Source organism: Apium graveolens, chromosome 5 (genome assembly GCF_009905375.1).
Source record: "Apium graveolens cultivar Ventura chromosome 5, ASM990537v1, whole genome shotgun sequence".
Taxonomy (NCBI): Eukaryota; Viridiplantae; Streptophyta; class Magnoliopsida; order Apiales; family Apiaceae; genus Apium; species Apium graveolens.
Window position 1 is genome coordinate 259,137,404 of NC_133651.1, and position 18,068 is coordinate 259,155,471.

The 18,068-nt window shown below is 35.4% G+C and overlaps 1 protein-coding gene across 11 annotated transcripts; it reads right to left on the reverse strand.

Annotated features, from left to right (window-relative positions):
• Nucleotides 1-1,037: 1,037 nt before the first annotated feature.
• On the reverse strand, nucleotides 1,038-5,126 carry LOC141725105 (uncharacterized). Of its 11 annotated transcripts, none has more exons than XM_074527520.1 (6): nucleotides 4,958-5,126; nucleotides 4,773-4,814; nucleotides 3,991-4,097; nucleotides 2,914-2,939; nucleotides 2,311-2,539; nucleotides 1,038-1,431 (listed from the first exon to the last, which is right to left on the reverse strand). In XM_074527520.1, the coding sequence occupies exons 3-6, from the start codon at nucleotides 4,069-4,071 to the stop codon at nucleotides 1,279-1,281; spliced, it is 489 nt and encodes a 162-aa protein (XP_074383621.1). In that variant the 5' UTR covers nucleotides 4,072-4,097; nucleotides 4,773-4,814; nucleotides 4,958-5,126; the 3' UTR covers nucleotides 1,038-1,278. The 11 variants fall into 11 exon arrangements, 5 of the variants coding, with proteins under 5 accessions (XP_074383621.1, XP_074383620.1, XP_074383619.1 ...); XM_074527519.1 differs by having other exon boundaries at nucleotides 3,991-4,100; XM_074527518.1 differs by having other exon boundaries at nucleotides 3,991-4,100; nucleotides 4,759-4,814.
• Nucleotides 5,127-18,068: the final 12,942 nt, after the last annotated feature.

Genomic DNA, 18,068 nt, shown 5'->3' on the forward strand with positions numbered 1-18,068 from the left:
AACTTACTTTCTTGGTTTACAAGTTAAGCAAGTTAGTAATGGAATATTCATTAGTCAAACCAAATATATTAATGATCTTTTGAAGAAGTTTGATCTAATGGATTGCACATCTGCAAAAACTCCCATGGCCACTGCAATTAAACTTGAATTAAATACTACTGAAAAGTCTGTGGATATTTCAAGTTATAGGAGCATGGTTGGCTCACTTTTATATTTAACTGCAAGTAGGCCAGATATAATGTTTTCTACTTATCTCTATGCTAGATTTCAAGCTGATCCTAGAGAATCTCATTTAGTAGCTATTAAGAGAATTTTCAGATATCTCAAACGAACACCAAAACTTGGCATTTGGTATCCTAGAGATTCTGGTTTTGATCTAACTGGTTATCAGATGCAGATTATGCAGGTTGTAAACTTGATAGAAAAAGTACAACAAGAATCTGTCAATTTCTAGGAAATAAGCTAGTATCCTAGTTCAGTAAAAAGTGAAATTCAGTTTCTACTTCTACAGCTGAAGCTGAATATATTTCTGCTGGTAGTTGATGTGCACGGATTTTATGGATGAAAAATCAACTGTTAGACTATGATCTTCAAGTGAATAAGATTCCTATTTTCTGTGATAACACAAGTGTTCACTACACCATAAAATGCCTACTGTAACACCAAAAAAACGTTGCATTAGGGGGAAAATATGTTGCTCTTGCCCCACTTTTAAGCTAAGGTAACATTTTCTTAAAGATAGGTTTTTCCATGTCACCTTAGGGGTCTAAGGTAACATCTTTGCTGCCTAACGCAACATCGTATTTTAACTTATTTATATGTTGCCTTAGCTTGCTAATGCAACAGAAAGAGAGATCAGTTGTAACTTGTTTTTTATGTTACCTTAGAATTCTAAAATATTTTTAAAAAAGTGGGACCCATATTGGGGCCCACAGTTATTATGTGGAATACGGGTCCCATTTTTTTGTTATTTTAACATTATATAAAGATAATTTAACACTTTGCTAATAAAAAAAAATGAAAATTTGTTGTTGATATTTATGCAATCCCAAAAATAAATTCATTAACCCAACGATCTATCCAACAATATGCCATTTCATAAATCCGATGTACAATTTAAATGTACTATATCTAATACATCCCAAACTTCTTAATCTACTAAATACAAACATTACAAATCTAATTTACGAGAATCGCAATTAACTTATCTAATTAAACCAACTCAGCAGTGATCTGTAAATCATCCCACTTGCTAGTAGGAATCTGCAGATAAATTTTTCAATAAGAATCAGAAGACAAGGAGATTGGAAATACAATGTTGATCAAGGTAAAGAGGCTAATAGAATCTATGAAACTGATGTTTGCTGCAATCAGGACGCCTGAAGCCAAGAAAGCAATGACATCTCCCACGGTCACAATCTCCACTAAGTGCTGGAAATAAAAATTAACAACCATTCAGTCCAATCATAGTAAGCCAAAGTTTACGACCTTAAAATATTTAACAATAATACATATCATTATCATTGGAGACAAGGTATAATGTCAAAACAAATATTACGCATTAGTAATTTCATTGAAATTAATTGGGGGCGCTATCGACAATCCAATCCCATGAAAAGCAATAACCCGCCTCTATAAAAAGGTAACTTCAAAAGGCAACCGGAGAATTATATATACCAGCACATAATTATATGTACATAGATAGCTGTAATTACCTTCTCAAAAACCCTCGCATAGATTGACAAGGCAAGAGGGGAATTATATATACCAGAACATCCGCAAGCACATTCCTTCCTTTTTCTCTTGTGGGGTACATTATCAGTTATGATATCAAAATATAACTCTATATTTTTCCAACATTCAGTAAGCTTACCGAAAGTGGAGGGGAAAAAACATACTGTGAATCTCTCTTTTAAGTACTGGCATACAGTAATTTATGGGCACAAGTCCATATTGCAGCCTCCTCTTCCCCCCCCCCAAAAAAAAGTGGTCAAATAAGGAAGATAACTGTTCACATCACTTTGAAATGTGGAGTTTATCGACTTTATTCCGACAATGGCTCCATTTATTGGTTACCATTGACCTAATTGGGATTCCAAAATTTATCAAAATAAGAGTAATCCAGCTAAAATATCATGCATAAATTACCTCGTCTAGCATGTAAAACATATGCAGCACAAAGAAAAGAATTACTAGAAAATGTATAATGTAACAAGGACCACAACGATACATGACTATTCAGCTCAAAATTTCATATCTGAGACCCCTTCAAAGACATGTATTTTGAAGGTACTCAATGAAGAAAATAACCTTGAGCCACTCGTAGAGAGCACGAGACCTGCATGAGCGCAAACAAGAATGGTCATATTCTGATCGTACATATTCTCGCAGTGCATGGATTTTATTTTTTCGATGCCACTGAAGGCATGACGAGGCAAGTGGGTAAGCAAAAATTGAGATGATGCTGTATGTCGATCCTTCCCACCACTGATAAGAAGCTAAGCTATTTATCTCATCCACAAATAGTTGATTAAGTTTTCTGCAAGGCCAAAGAAATACTACAGACAGTGGGAAACTAGCATAGGAATTAATATAATATGCATTACAGGTGAAAACCTCAAACTCACCAATTCAGGAGAAGGTACAAGTTTTCTTTAGTTATCAATATAATATTCATTTTTTGTTGTTATTTTGCAATCAATTTACTATGTAACACTTAAATGACAAGATTACAGTGAAAACCTCAAATGGTAGTTTGACTTGTTTCATAATTTTTAAGATAAATTTTATTTAAAAAAAACACACATAAACATACACAAACTGAGACATAGAAATCTAAGGTTGCAATTATGAACAGATAGAAACCACCTGAATGAAAACTTAAAGTAAATATGAGAGAGGAGGAAAAACTACCTGGCACAAATATGTAGTTGTCGCCCCTGTCATATTCAAAAATCTTTTATAAAGAACACAATAAAACTAAATTCTTCCAGATAAGTAATAGCATGACATAATATCTTTTTCTGTTGAATGTAGCTCAGAAATATATTATTTTAAGAAAGTTTTGAAAGAGAATTTATTCAATAATTTCTGCAGTTCAACTGCACGCGTCTGTGCTAATATCTCCATTCACCAAAACTAGACCGACAACTATATTACTTCACTGTTCTCATATTTGATCCTTTAACACAGTTTGGCAGGTTCTAGCCTCAAATTTACAGTACAATGTATACCTACCTCTGGAGTACTACGTGGATAGTGAATGGCTTCAGAAATAACAAGTTTTCGTTGACTATCGAATAACAGTGATGTACTGTCATAAGTAACGTTAAGTGCAGCAGAAGCTATACACATTGATAATAAAGTAAGGCTTAGAAACACAGATTTGATCCATATTGTATGAATGGAGGAAGAAAAAATGGGAAATATTATATGCAGCAAGAGTTGTAGTATAAAAACGAAATCCAGATTAACAAGAAGTAAACCAACTAAGTAGAGAAAAGCTACGAATACAACCTGATTTCTCCAAAAGTAGCAAAATCGTTTTCAACACCTGATATGTTGACTACAGAGGACTATCAGTCTATCACTCAGTATATAATAATTAGATTTCAGATTGGCCGCTTGTTTTTTTAAATGCTGCCTTAATTATTTACTTTTGACAAAAAAATATGGGGGTAACGGTAACTCTTAGCTGTAAAAGTAGAAAATGTGATTAAAGTGTAATAGAATACACTAAAGTATTAATCAAGGCCCTGTATTTGCTTTAGTAGGAGAGCAGCTTATGCATGTACACACATTTGCCAAAACACAGGAGTAACAGGATACACTGGTGTCGGCAGACCGACACTAAACTGTAATTGATTATATGTAAAAACATGGCACCAGACACTTGGTTTTGATTCACATAAGTACATAGTGTGTAAGTATAGTCTTCTGCATTATAAAATTCTATTTAAATTTACAATGCTAAAGAGCATATGTATGTACCTGTGTTACATAACCAGTATCAAGCATCCAATCCATTGGTATTCCAAATCCTTTGTACCTAATTGCTGCTGATTCTCTCATTCTTGAGAGGTTGTAGACGTTCTAATCTGCTACAAGGTAATAATAAAGACACAACAAGGAAAGTCTAGTCAATTTTAGTGCAAGATTAGAAAGAACAATTGCAAAATGTATGAAAATATGACTCCTAATTGAAAGACATATGTTGTGCACACTAATCTATAATGCTTCTTACACACCCGAAGGATTTAACTATTGCTAATCATATTTGAGTTGTTTTGCTTGAACTAAGGGTTAAGCACACTTACAAATGTACTGCAAGTAAACTGGGATGCTTACTACTATACCAATTAAATCAAAACCATATGAGTCAGGTATATCAATTACGAGTCCAGTCAATCAGCAAATAGTTGGCTCTACTTAAGAAGTTAACAAGTAAAATTTGATGCTAAAAATTGACTGAAGTAGAAAATTAAATAAGTATTTGTCGAGTTGCAATAAGTAGTGACGGAGTCAGTTTATTAAACAATTAAATGAGCTAAGGATGCTTTTTAGCAAAAACGAGTTCACTGACTCGTAAGAAAAAAAGAATTGAGTTCCGTGATGGAAGTGATAACGTGTTCAAACAGGCAACAATCTATAGACTTAACAACATAGTTACAATTGAATAGGCACTACCTTTCGAGTTCTCCTTAATTTCTTCCAGGAGAATCTCTTCATCCGATAATATATCAACATCTAAATAAGTACCTAAAATCAAATACCTAAAATCGAAGGTCTGAAGCTCCAAATCCATCAACAGAGACCTGAAATCAAAGATATAGAACCTAATTAGTTGAAGTGCAAAGAAGCCCTAATTTCAACCCCAAATACAAGAAACCCCAATTTGAAGCTCTCAAATTTGACCCGCCCGACTTAAATATGTGTAGTAAGTCATCAACGGATCGACCTGATATATATGTAGCCCAAAGTGAGAGTTGGGAAAGAGATGTAAAGCCGGGCTGCGACTGGGGGAGAGAAATAGAGAGAGGTTGGGGGAGAGAGATACACAGAGGGGTCTTCTCGTGAAAAACTGAGCGGGCATTTTGCCGCTCTGACTAGCACAAATAATTCACCGACTAATGTGCTTGTATGTTTGTATCAGTTTATGTTTAATTTTTATTTAAAATTTTAAAATTTTAATTTAATAAATAAATTTTGTAATTAATATTAGACATACTAATGTATTTGTCTAGTAATACTTTTTTTTTTGAAAATAGGTACTAGTTACTTTTTATCTAGTAATAATTTTTTAAGATAAATAACTATTTAATATTTAAATTAACGTAAAAACTTAATATATATTTTAAATTCAATGAAACAAAATCATTATTAAAATTTTGGAAAAAATAATTTACTTATCTCGACGAATTTTACTTTTTAGAAAAATATATTAATTACTTTTATGTATTTTAAATATTTCTAGAAACGAACAATTATTTAATTTTCTTTTATATTAAAAATAATATATTTGTTTAACAATAATCTAAGGTAACATTTATCCATGCATGTTGAAAAATTGAACACTATCTATCTAATACAACACCAATGTTGTAGCTAAGGTAACATCAAAATTACAATGTTCTACTAGGTCAAAAGTAGCATACCTAAGGTAACATAATGAAGCAACACTCACATGGAGGGGGTTGCGATAGGCCATTTATGGTGTAGTGGTTATTGCCATCACTGAAAATCCAGTACAACATTCAAGAACCAAGCACATTGACATCAAGTACCACTTCATTAGAGAACATGTTATGAATGGTACTGTGGAACTTCATTTTGTTCCAAGTGAGAAACAACTTGCAGACATCTTTACCAAACCACTTGATGAATCCACGTTCACTTGGTTGGTAAGTGAGTTAGGTATGCTTAATTACTCATAATCTATTTTTATGTCTATGCAAATTGAATTATAAACAGAATAATATCTGATAATTTTTGTGAGCAATGTAAATTTAGGCTAAGTCAAAATTTATATCTCGACGAATGTTCATTATCCGTTGAATCTCGTTATCCGTAGAAGTATCAATTATTACTCTGGGTAATTTTGTCATCAATTGTCGAATTATACTCAATCTTAGCCGTTAATTTTGAGCATCATCCGTCGAATTTACTTACAGCCTGTATGTATATTTTAACGGATAATCTTAGAATTTTGATAGTTTTTCATTATTTTTAAACGGCTATTTTGGGTTAATTTGATTGGTCACTTTATTTTACTTTTCACTTCTGATAGTTAATTTCTGAGATAGAATAAAAGCTAATTTCATTTCTATTCTTTTTTTTATCTTTCTCAAAGCAATTTATCTAACTTCTTCTTCCCAAATGCAAAAACTCTCTTTCTGCAACTAATTTCAATCACAGTAATGTACCAGTAGTCAAGATTATGTCATCAACTGGGTTCGTTTATGAAAAGAACAACTTTGTGGCTCTAGTAAACAAGCAAATTCCGGCATCTGAAGATTGTCACAAGATGATGGACTTCATACTGAACTGCAAATTGAGCAATGCCATGCTTGAGTCCCCAACCATCTACTTTGAAATTGTCGAGGAGATTTGGACTACAGCAGTGTTCAACTCTAAGGACAAAACCATTACCTTCACTCTCAAAGGTAATGAACACTGTGTTAACTGTGATACAATTGAAAAGTGCTTTAAATTGCCTAAAAATAACACACTTGCTCCACACACAGACACTGATGTGAGTAACATGCTAGTCTCTATGGGTTATGCTCTAACTGCCACTAAGTTAGGTGAAGTTAGAAGATTAGGCCTTAGAAAAGAATGGAGCTTCTTGTGTGATTCTTTTATCAAAGTATTTTATGGCAAAATCAGTAATTTTGATGTTGTATCTTACTCACTCATTCACATGCTTTATATGCTTCTTAGTGATAAGTACTTCAATTTCAGCACATCTGTCATGTATGAGATAGGGAGTAAATTAGGGGATATTAAAAAAGGTCTAAGAATATCTATTATGCTAGATTTTTCATGATGCTAGCTAATTTTGTTTCTGAGAATCTCTCAATTGAGAACCCAACAAACAAGTTAGCTTGTTGGGTCCAAGAGAGAAGAGTTATTGCTGATCTTAACAGGTCAAATCACCACAAGGATGTTCCCCTTGTATACATGTCAATCATGAAACTGCCTCTGGTAAGTGAGGTAAATGTTTCTGCCCCCACTACTTCTCAACCACCTATTTCTTTGCAAACAACTGTGGCAATGGCATTTGTGACAATAACCAAATAGATGCCTACCCAAGCCACAAAACCAAAGGTTTCGGAATCCAAATCAAAGAAAGCCCCCTCTAGTTTCTTTCAACAGAAACTGGTTGTAAAATCCACACAAATCCAAGAGGGGAGTGTGAAGGAAAGTGGGGCTGGTGAGGGATAGGGTGAACATCAAAGAAGCCCTAAGAATAAGGTTAGAGAGGTGAGTGAATACCAGCCTAGCCACACTGCAGTTTCCCAACAAACTGTAGTGCTTAATAAGGACATTAGATCATTGGTAGTTGCATCCTCCCAAAAGGATGTGACTATTGAACAAAGCTCTCAGCCAAGAGCACAGGCCAAAAGGGTAAGGGACACAAGCTCACCCCAAACTTATGCTAGAAAGAAGAAAATCAAAACCATTGGGGGTACACAGGGTACACACATTATTACTGCAGTCAAAGACTCAATACATGCACCTTCTCAAAGTCAGGTTGATGTGGCTCCAATAAATGTGGAGTCACAGCCAAAATCTTTAACTATTGAAGCACCTAACACATCAAACTCACCCACACATTAACTGGATGTTGATATGATTCATACTTCAATTCTTGATTCTCCATCTCTAACTCTCAAGGAGGAGCCAAAAATCCAATCAAGTGTGCATCATCTTTTAGATGATTTGTTGGCTCACTTGCAATTTCTTTTTGGGTCTACTGAAACTTCTGTGCAATATCTCGAATCAATCACCACATATTCAACAGTAGTCTCTACTCCAAACTCTTTCATTTCCACTATTTCAACGGATATTGTTCATCCGTTGACAAGTGATTGTATCTCGATGGATGTGCTTAACAGCAGTCATCCGTTGAAACTCTCAACTACTATTTCGATGGATGTTTCTCATCCGTTGAATATCACAACACCACTTCAAACTTCAACAAATGTTACAAGTATAGATGATCTATTAGTTGTATAATCACTCTTAGGACTGAGGGAAGGGAGTGAATTGAGTGAGAGGCTGAGTTGCTCTAAGGCAAAAGGAAAGGAAAAGATTGAAACTCTGCAAGCTATTTCTTCCAGCTTGGAAAAAGTGAGTAAGTGGAGTCCCACCTTAGTAAGTGAGGGTGTGAGGGTGGGAAGCCAATGGGAGCCCTTGATGCAAAAACAGAGAGAACATGAGAGAAAAGCAGGTACAGGAGAGATAAGGATGGAAACCATTGCTAGTGAGTCAGTGAATGTTAGTGATATAGAAAAGGAGAACCTGTTTCAGCAAGAATATCAAGCTGTCATAGACTCTATCTCTTTGGATGCTGAGACATTTACTCATCCTGTTACAGCATATCAACTTTTGGGTGGACAGGGCAATGAGGAGGCTGAGAAGCTACTCAACTTGGTGCACACTACTGCTTTTATGCAAAGGGCTAATGCCATCATAACCATGCCACCCACAACTAGTAATGATGTTGATTATGAAACTGGTGGTTTTGAGGATATTTTTGGGGATGAAGATTATGATGAAGAAGAGTTCATGGATATAGGGGAGAAGCAGGCCCTAGCTCAAGATCAAACATGACATCTTGGGTATTTTCCAAGACATCTGATGAGCACCATTTTAAATCTACTCTGTCTCACATCATTCAACAAACTCAGACAGCTCTTCAAACTACTAAAAATGCCAACACTAAGAGACTTCTACAAACACACTTAAACTCTCTCCAACTACATCAAATTCTATCTCTCAAACAAAATATGCATGTCACTGAGCTAAAGACATAAATTGATCAAGTCAAGAAGGATGTTACTGAAATACTAGATGTTAAGTTTCCCAACACAACCATGCTTGACATCAACAGACAACTAAGGAAAAATTATGATCTAGCCAGTAAGGTGGACTCCTTGGACACAAGACTCAAAACCCTGGAAGCTTCAATAACTTCAATCCATCTATATCAAGCCCAATAAACTCAGCTACTTCAAAAACTGGCGGCTGCACAAACTTCTTCCTCCACTCAACTTGATACTAACAAAAAGGGGGAGAAAGATATTATTCCATTTAGCTAAGAGGAGTCAACAAGTGAGGGGGAGCAAGTGCTGAAAATTCAAGTAAGCAAAGTAATTGTTCGAGCAGTTACTTTCCCAAAGCCACCAGCCTTGGACAACATTGATCTGATCAAGATATCAGCTGCTAAGTTGGAATTAAATGAGAAATCTAAAAATCTTGATGTTGCAACAGTTGAGAAAGAACTGGATGACAAATGGAAGAAGATTGATGAAGAAATTCAAAAAGAAGTTTGGTCCAATTGAGAAGAAAGACACGTTCTTTTCTCACTTTTCTCAGTTGAGATAAATTTCAATCAATGAAATGAGCCTAGGGAACTTAGAAAGGGGTCAACCCTCAACAATCAAGTCTCTAAAGGCCAGTATGATTTTTAAGCCAAAAAGAAATTATCCAAAAACCTCAGACAAAAATCCACTGGACCTATCATATGAAACCCCTAGTCCAGATAAAAAGAAGCTATTTTGAAGGTCCATAGCTTTCTTCAAAGATCCCAGAGACTCAGTGCTAAAGAAAAGAATTGCTAAAATCTACAGAAATGGTAAATTAATCTGTGTAGTGGCTGGACATCCACAATTTGCAGAGGCTAAAAAAGAGGAAAAGGTGAGGCACAAATAAAAACAAAAGAAAGTTACTTTAGATGCCAAGAACCAAGCTAAGAAGCCTACAATCACAGAAGCTGTATTGCCAACTGAGACATCTAAGAATCTGGATGAAGGAAAGAAAGAAGAACCAAAGCAGATAAAAAGGAAGTTTAGATACAAGATGCATGCAAAGAGGAAGATAAATTTTGATGAAGACAAGGAAGACTACATGCCAGCCCAATCTACAACCTCAAGCCAATCAGCCATACCTACTGTGAAGGAAGCTGAATTCAAGGTTGATCCTAACATCACCTTTCATGGTGATCCTGTTGTACCAAAGGATAAGCCTATAGATTGGGACAGCTTGCCCCTTCCTGATCTAAACCTTCCCATATTTTCCAAACAAAGGAAGAGAAAAGAAAGAGTAGTCAAAATAGTTAAGCCTACCAAGCTCAAATCCAAGCAAGTGGCCAAACCCAAACCTACTGTCAACAAAGGAGATCAACTCTTCATATGTGACATCAAAGAATTTTCAGACATAAATCTATATCTGGATGAGCTTGAAGAAGTCAGATCTATTGATTCCTACAAGCACCTTCCAGAGAGACTAGTCTTCAGGTACAAGGGTGGTAAAGAAATTACATGGACACTTCACAGAATTCTCAATGAAAGCTATTCAACTTTAGTAACTGTCTTCTCCTCAATCAAGAAAAACTTTGGATTCAACATAGTAGCCAATAAGATGTTACTAAACAAGATTGAGGAGATAAGAAATAGCTGGAGAGGACCAAATACACTCCCAAGAGTATTGACTATTCCTTTCACTAGAGATAGGGTGCATTTGAGGCCATACTGGATCATGGAGTTCAAGGATGAAAAGAACATTAGAAGATTCTTCAGATTGGAAGATCAGCTAAAGATTTCTAGCAATGAAACTCTCGGAGTAATGGAAGAAAAGCTGGATCTAACAAATGAGGATGAATCAGAATTTTTCAGACAACTCCAATGTCAAATTGAAGAGAATGATGTGAAGTTGGGAAAGACGTCAAGGCAATCAAGGAAATGAACTTAATTTGCTCAGTCTAGAGGAGCACCTTGAAAATGATCTGTAAGACACTCTATAGATCTTTCTTTGTAAGAATTTTCAATAAATTGTAGCACTTGTAAATTTTAATCTACTATATCTCATTCTGTATTCATAGAGTATTTTGTTATCATCAAGAGTCTCTTAATTTATGGCTACAATTCCAGTAGACATAAATTAGGGGAGATTGTTAGGAATATGTTGTGTACTTGATGATAACTTGAACAAAACACTAAGTAGATTTTATTTAAGTGAATTTGTAGCTTTCAGTAGATGATCATTTCAACATCCGTTGAAAGAGTAGCTTATGTAACAATAAGACTAGTAGCACATTCCTGCATACTTTGATGGCTCAGTGAACTAGATGTTGTAGATTATTCAAGTCATGTTAACTACTAGATTGATATGCAATATAGGATTGTTAATTATAAATATAAGATGCCTTGTAATCTTGTGTAAATAAAGTAGAGTTAACTATCAAGAAGACAGTCTCAACGGATGATTCACAAAGCCTCAACGGATGATCAACATAAGTCTCGACGGATGATCAACCAGAGTTTCAATGGATGATCAAATAGATTTCCAACGGATGACCAATCTAAGTTCCAACGGATGTTCAAATTCAAAAGAGGAGTTGACAGTGACTTGACAGTCACATGCATTGGTTATATACAAATGGAATGTGGCAGCCTGTTTGAAGAATTTAGAGAACAAAGAATCATTTCCATTTCCATGATAAATAGATGATATTTAAAGATGCTGGAAAGAGAAGTGTAGCATCATAAAGTTAGACTAGATATAGTTTGTCTTATTATCTTGTCTTTTTATCATGTAACTTGGTGATATATATAACAAGGGTAGAAAGTTGAATTGTATCCAAGTTAGTAAGCAAAAACTAGAGAAATAAATAAAGCAAAATATGTAAAGAATTTCTCTGTAGTTCTTGTTATTCAACTTGTAAGCAGCTGTGTACTATTTGTATCACAGAGTTCTCTACTTAATATATATCTCTGGTGGAAAAGTTCAATCAACCAGAAAGTTTTTAAATACTTGTATTTATTTGCTTTGTGATTTGATTCATGTTATATTCTTATTCTGCACCATTGCAAATCAAACACAGTTGTTTATTGGTAGAAGAGTCATTCTTAAAATCTAAAAAGAAGCCATAATTACATTCAACCTCCCTTTTGTAATTCTTGTTTAGATTGTTTGGGAATAATACATGTCACTCCTAGTGGGAAATTTGGAGAAATATGTCCTGGTTGGTTGCACTTGAAGCACTTCAGAGGGCTGTGTCCTGGACACACACTCCGTGGTGCCTCTTTCTGTATGTTTGACACTCTGGTATAGGGGTGCGGGGTTGGCTATGATATGTCGCCCTAGATGGTCCGCCACCCTGGCCAACGCTCTCACTTGGGGGCTTTCTAAATCCGGGGCTTCTCGCAGGTTGGGACACCACTCCCCTGACGAACCTGCTCGGAAGGATTCTGTTTCCGGTTCCTCCTCCTCCTTGACTTCCTATCTTTCTTTTCCTACTTTCCTTCTCTTTCAAACTCTACTCACTACCTGTTTCAAAAATCAAGGCCTTCTACATTAAGGTGGCATAATCCGTTATCTTCAACATTGCTACTCGGTTATCGGATCCACTATTTTAGACCAAGCTAAAACCTTCGTGCCTTCTTCTCTTCAGTATTCACAAATTTTGGTACAAATCATGACAGCTCAGTAAACTTGGCCTTGTACTCCGTTACCGTTACTCTATCATGTTTCAGCTCCAGAAACTTGATCTCTATCTGAGTCTCCATAAACCTAGGGAATTACTTGTCTAATAAAAACCGTGTAAATCTATCCCATGAGATCACAACGTCAGTCTCAAGGTTACGCTTGGACTCCCACCAGTAGTTAGATTCCCCCTTCAGCATGTAAGAGGCGAAGATGGACTTGTGTCGCTCTTCAACACCTAGTATCTCGAAGGACTTCTCTATCTTATTAAGCCAGGCTTGTGCCTCAACGGGGTCGGCATATCCTAAAAACTTCGGGGGTTTGAGAGACTTAAACGTCCTGAAGGCGGTAGCATCAGTTTGTTGGACAATATGTGGTGGTGGTGGAAGGGGCTGTTGGTTCAGATTGGGCCTTAAAAGGTCCATAAATTTATTCATGGGGTTTCTCCCTAATGGGTATCCTCAGCTTTTTCCTCTATATATCCTTTTTCATCAAATTCATTAAAGTCTAGGTCCTCTTTACTTCACTCATTCACTATATGGTCAGGTTCATTTTTCCGTTGATTAACAGATTCTGTGGGGTGTGCCCTAGTTCCTCTTCAACGGGGTGGCATCGTTCTGATAATAAAAATGATATTAATACAGTTGCATATTTTTACATTTGGATTAATTCATTTGTAGGTAAGCATGTATTTAAATATTTAGCATGCTTCTATCAAGGTGCAATAATAAGGTAAGACAATTTCTTAATAACTTCCAGATAATATATAATAGGGTCTCCCAGACTATGTCTTAGGGACAATAACAACCATCCAAATCCATACGCGTTTCTGAATATAATACATCAACTACATAATCCTGAATATTTAATAACAAATACATACACCGGGTACTCTGAAGGGATAGGAATGCAATCTACTACTAGCAATCCTAACAAAATTGGTGATAAGTCACCCAGCCCTTTACAAGGTCCATATGGGGTCACTGGTCTCTTAGAATGAGTCACTGTGCGTGAGGTCTCAAACCCTCCTAATCGCTCCTGCTAGCATCAGCTCAGCATCAACTACTGGAATATAACATCCCATTATCATCAACCTCATCTACACTCGAGTATAGAGCTCAATCCTATCAATCTCCCGGCGAGCTATAGCCGAGAAAGCAGCCCTAAAGTCCCCGGGGTAGCTTATCCCGATAGCTCTCTCGACGGTCAGTGCTTGTCGTAGCTCTACAATGCGGGTAGATGCCGCGGTGATCTCAGTATTCAGCTGAGCCATTATTTAGTCATGCACGGCTACATGTATAGTCGTTGGGGGTGGTAGGGGTGAGTCCGGATCACTGGAGGATATGTCATGAATCTCATAGGTTTGTGCCTCCATCTCGTCAACCTCGTCCTCATCAGCGGAGGGAAAGAGGCTCAGTATCCCTGGGTGAGGTGTGAGAAGGTGAACGGTCGGGAGAGGGTACATCTCTATGTTTGTCTAGTCTATGCCATCGCCCAAAGGCACCTCAACATCATCAGCTATAAGGGTAGGGAAGTCAGTCTCCTCCTCCGGGGGATCCTTGGTAGGGTAATGATCTGAGTCATCAGTAGGTGGGTCCTACGGCTTGGGAGTAGGGTCGCGCTTGGGGGATATAACGTCCTCCACAGGGTCAACCTCCCCCATAGGCTCCACTTGTACCTAACACAATAGGCAAGGTGTTACTAACTTAGAGTCGGAATTCCCTTGAGGGTAAAACTGTCAAGACTACCCATGCAGACTGATGGCGGACTCGACTTGAGTTTTAGTTGATTATTATTGTTCTTATGTCAATGTATTTTATCTCCTATCATTTCCAAGATTTAATAACCTAAGGCTCTGATACCATTTTTGTGGTGCCCCAAAATCCAGGGTCAAGGATCTAGGAGGCCATGCCATCTTGAATCATGTATAGCACTTATCTCGTACAATAATATATAAATACCCATACCTTTATGACCCCACACTTATCAACATAATACTTATAGGTTATTATCTTGAAAACGAACAATTCATTACTAGAGTTTATTAATCCACAAAGTGTTATTAGAGACCAAAAGTGATTAAGTCTTACCATGGGTATAACCTTTATTTACGGTTAGACCGGCGACCAAATATATGTTTCTTCATTATTACCTTACATAAGTCATACTTGTAAATAAGACGGACTAAAAATAACTGAAAACCAATCCAGCTTATACGGTCTAATTGGGGTACTGCACCGAACATCCTACGGAATAGCTGGTCGTATCCTACCCATTTTCTGGCCGTGATTTTCATGATAGGCATCTTAATTCACTGATGTGTTGTGTGAATTTAAGAAAACAAGTGTGAGCCATAATGCTCAGCATAATAATGTACAAAATGAAAAAACTGTATAAGAAATTCATATTTGATTCCGTATATGAGGTATATGTTTGTTTAAAATAGTTTTTCTTGGCGATACAAACCTTCTTTCAAATAATTCTTTTATTGAATTATTAGTATTCAAATACCTTAATGGTAAACCCAACCCCTAGGTTTGGGTTACGGTATTGCATCACAATTCCAATTGGAAGAATGGGACAGTCTCCGGAGCCATACTATACGATGATCAGTCGTACAACAGAGTATATTGTTTTCTACATGTAGAGGGACGACTTCCTTACTCTTGGATATCACCCTGTCTGCATACGGGCTATGTGTCCCATTCTGGGTATACACACACTTTTTAGATCCTTGAGTACACATGGTACTGTCTCCTACGATACTAGTAGTCTCCCCAGTACACGAAGTACTGGATCTCTACCCCTCCCTTGTCCTTTTAAGAATCCTATCATATATTTGGAACACCAAACTATATCGAAGTTCATCAAGCATTTTGCTTATTGATAGGTACATCTCATCTTATATATATATATATATACTTCTAAGGATTTTCCGAGGAAGTACTAGGATAATGTGAGTTAACCGTTATCAACAGATAGATAAATAAGGGGAGTTTTTTTTTTGAAATTATAGTCAAATTATTTATAGTATGTCGAGATAATATTCTTCGACGATCTGAAATTATTAGTATGATTTTTTGAAACTCATAAAATATTTTAAAATATGTTTTATGATTTTTAAATGATATTAAATCATTTAATAAATATTTAATAATTAAATAATAATTATTAAATAATTAAACCTCGAATAATTATATTTAAAAAGAATATCTTAAATAATATTACTCAACTAATTTATGTTTTAAGAATTTAACTAACTTATAAAATATGAAATAATTAAATTTTAACGTAATTAAAATACTCATTGGAGAATGCCTCTCCTATTTAAATGGATATTCGAAATAATATTCATTATTCAAGTAATTAAATAAAGTTGAGGGAATACGATATTTGAAAATTATTTTAAATAAATTCGAGGTATTTAATATTTCGCAAGGGTCATCGAGTCCCATGAAATAAAATAAGTACGAACTTTTGATCGTCCAAAACATTACTGGGATGGTTCCTGGGATTTTAGTTGTAAACTATGACCGACTCTCGGTCTTATAATTTATGCATCACGCTTTATTGTAGTGTTAAAATATTCTATGATATACTAATCGTAAATTCAATCATTATTGATATGCAAAACTCGTATTTTACTATCATGGCAAATATGGAATTGGTACGAAAGACATTAAAATAATTTTCACAACAGTATATGGAGTTGGGTTCGTAAACTTTCCTGGGTGCTTTGAGGTGCTCTAGGGTCTGTCCAGAAATCTATAATCATAAATAATTATCGTCTCGTTAGATTCCGTTCGTATTTATAATTACTTGTACATACGCGATACTTACTATTTATTTACGCAACTCATTTTGCTCTCATTATTCCAATAAGTATAATTAATTGTCATATTCGCTTTATTTTCATAATCATTTACGTTCGTTAATGTCTTTTACATTTGATCCCTCGGCTCCGCTCGCGATTCTTTATGGTTTCTATTCGCACGATCTCGGCTCCGATATTTTTATAAAATTGAAAAATGCATATTTACACTTGCAATTTTTTTTAAAGTTAATAAACTCTATTTCTTACTCTCTTTAAAAATTTCATGATTTTTAAATATTTTTAAGTCGATCATTTGTATTTTCAAAGTTTGTAATTCGTAGCTATTTTTATCGCGTAAATCGTTTTCACTAAAATAGACTTAACTTTTGAACCGTAAATCAAAATCAAGCGATTAAAGCACCTAAATGATCCTTAAAATAAGATCTATCATTTTTAATTTTATTTTTCAAGAAATCACAGTTTATACATTCTGTACTTCTGCAGAAAACTTAACGTTATGATTCTCTCGTTTTAACGACGTTACGCTCGCGACTCGGGTTTCGTTTTCGCTCTAAATCGTTAACCAACAATCAACAATCACCATACCATAATCTTAACACTTAATCCTCACAAGAATATCATGTTCTTGAGGCCACAACATCAACCTTAATAATTAACTAACTAAACATCAAGAAATAACAAATCAACCATTGAAACTAGGTTTACAACTAAGATCCATAATCTTCTGGAAACTTAAACCTTAAACAAAGTTTGGGTAAGGATTTATACCTTTCTTGAAAGCTTGTAATGTGTTCTTCTTGATGGTTGAATCTTGGGGAGGCTTGGTTGTGCTTAAGGATCCTAATTCATGCCATGAAAATCAAGAAATCAAGAAGTGTTACTATTTGGCACTATCCAACATCACTTTCATGAAATTATTTGCCTATACAAACCTCAATGAAATTCTCTCAAAATTTTTTATTACCTTAGTTTGATATGTATGAAGCTTAGTAATTAATTGGAGGATTTATCCATGGCTAGAAGTTGAGTTTTGGAATTTGATTTCTTGTTCTTCTTGCTAGGGCCGAATGGGAGCTTGCAAGAGAGAGAAGAGAGAAAATTTTGTGCTTGACTTGGTTGCTTCTTGTAATTTTGATAAATATTTTAGTATATATTTATAAGATATGCAAATCTCATCCATAGTTTCCTAGATAGGCTATTTTCCAAGCTATATTATTAGCTTAGTACCACCATTACTATTCATGACACTATTTGCTAGCTATGTTACTATGCTTACTAGGTAGGTTACTATTTGGTTCTAACCTTGGTTAATTCCTTACTTAGTTAGTTTTCATGGTTTGCATGGCTTGATACGTTTTATTTATTCTCTTACGTGTTCGCTTGGTCGCTTATTCATTTTCGTAATAAATCTTCGTAAGCGGTTCGCGGGGTAAATCCTTTCTTATACGTCCTTTACACTTTGAAGCCTTGTACTTGGGTTTTAATTTATAGGATTTTAGATTCGTAATTGTATTGTGATTCTCGT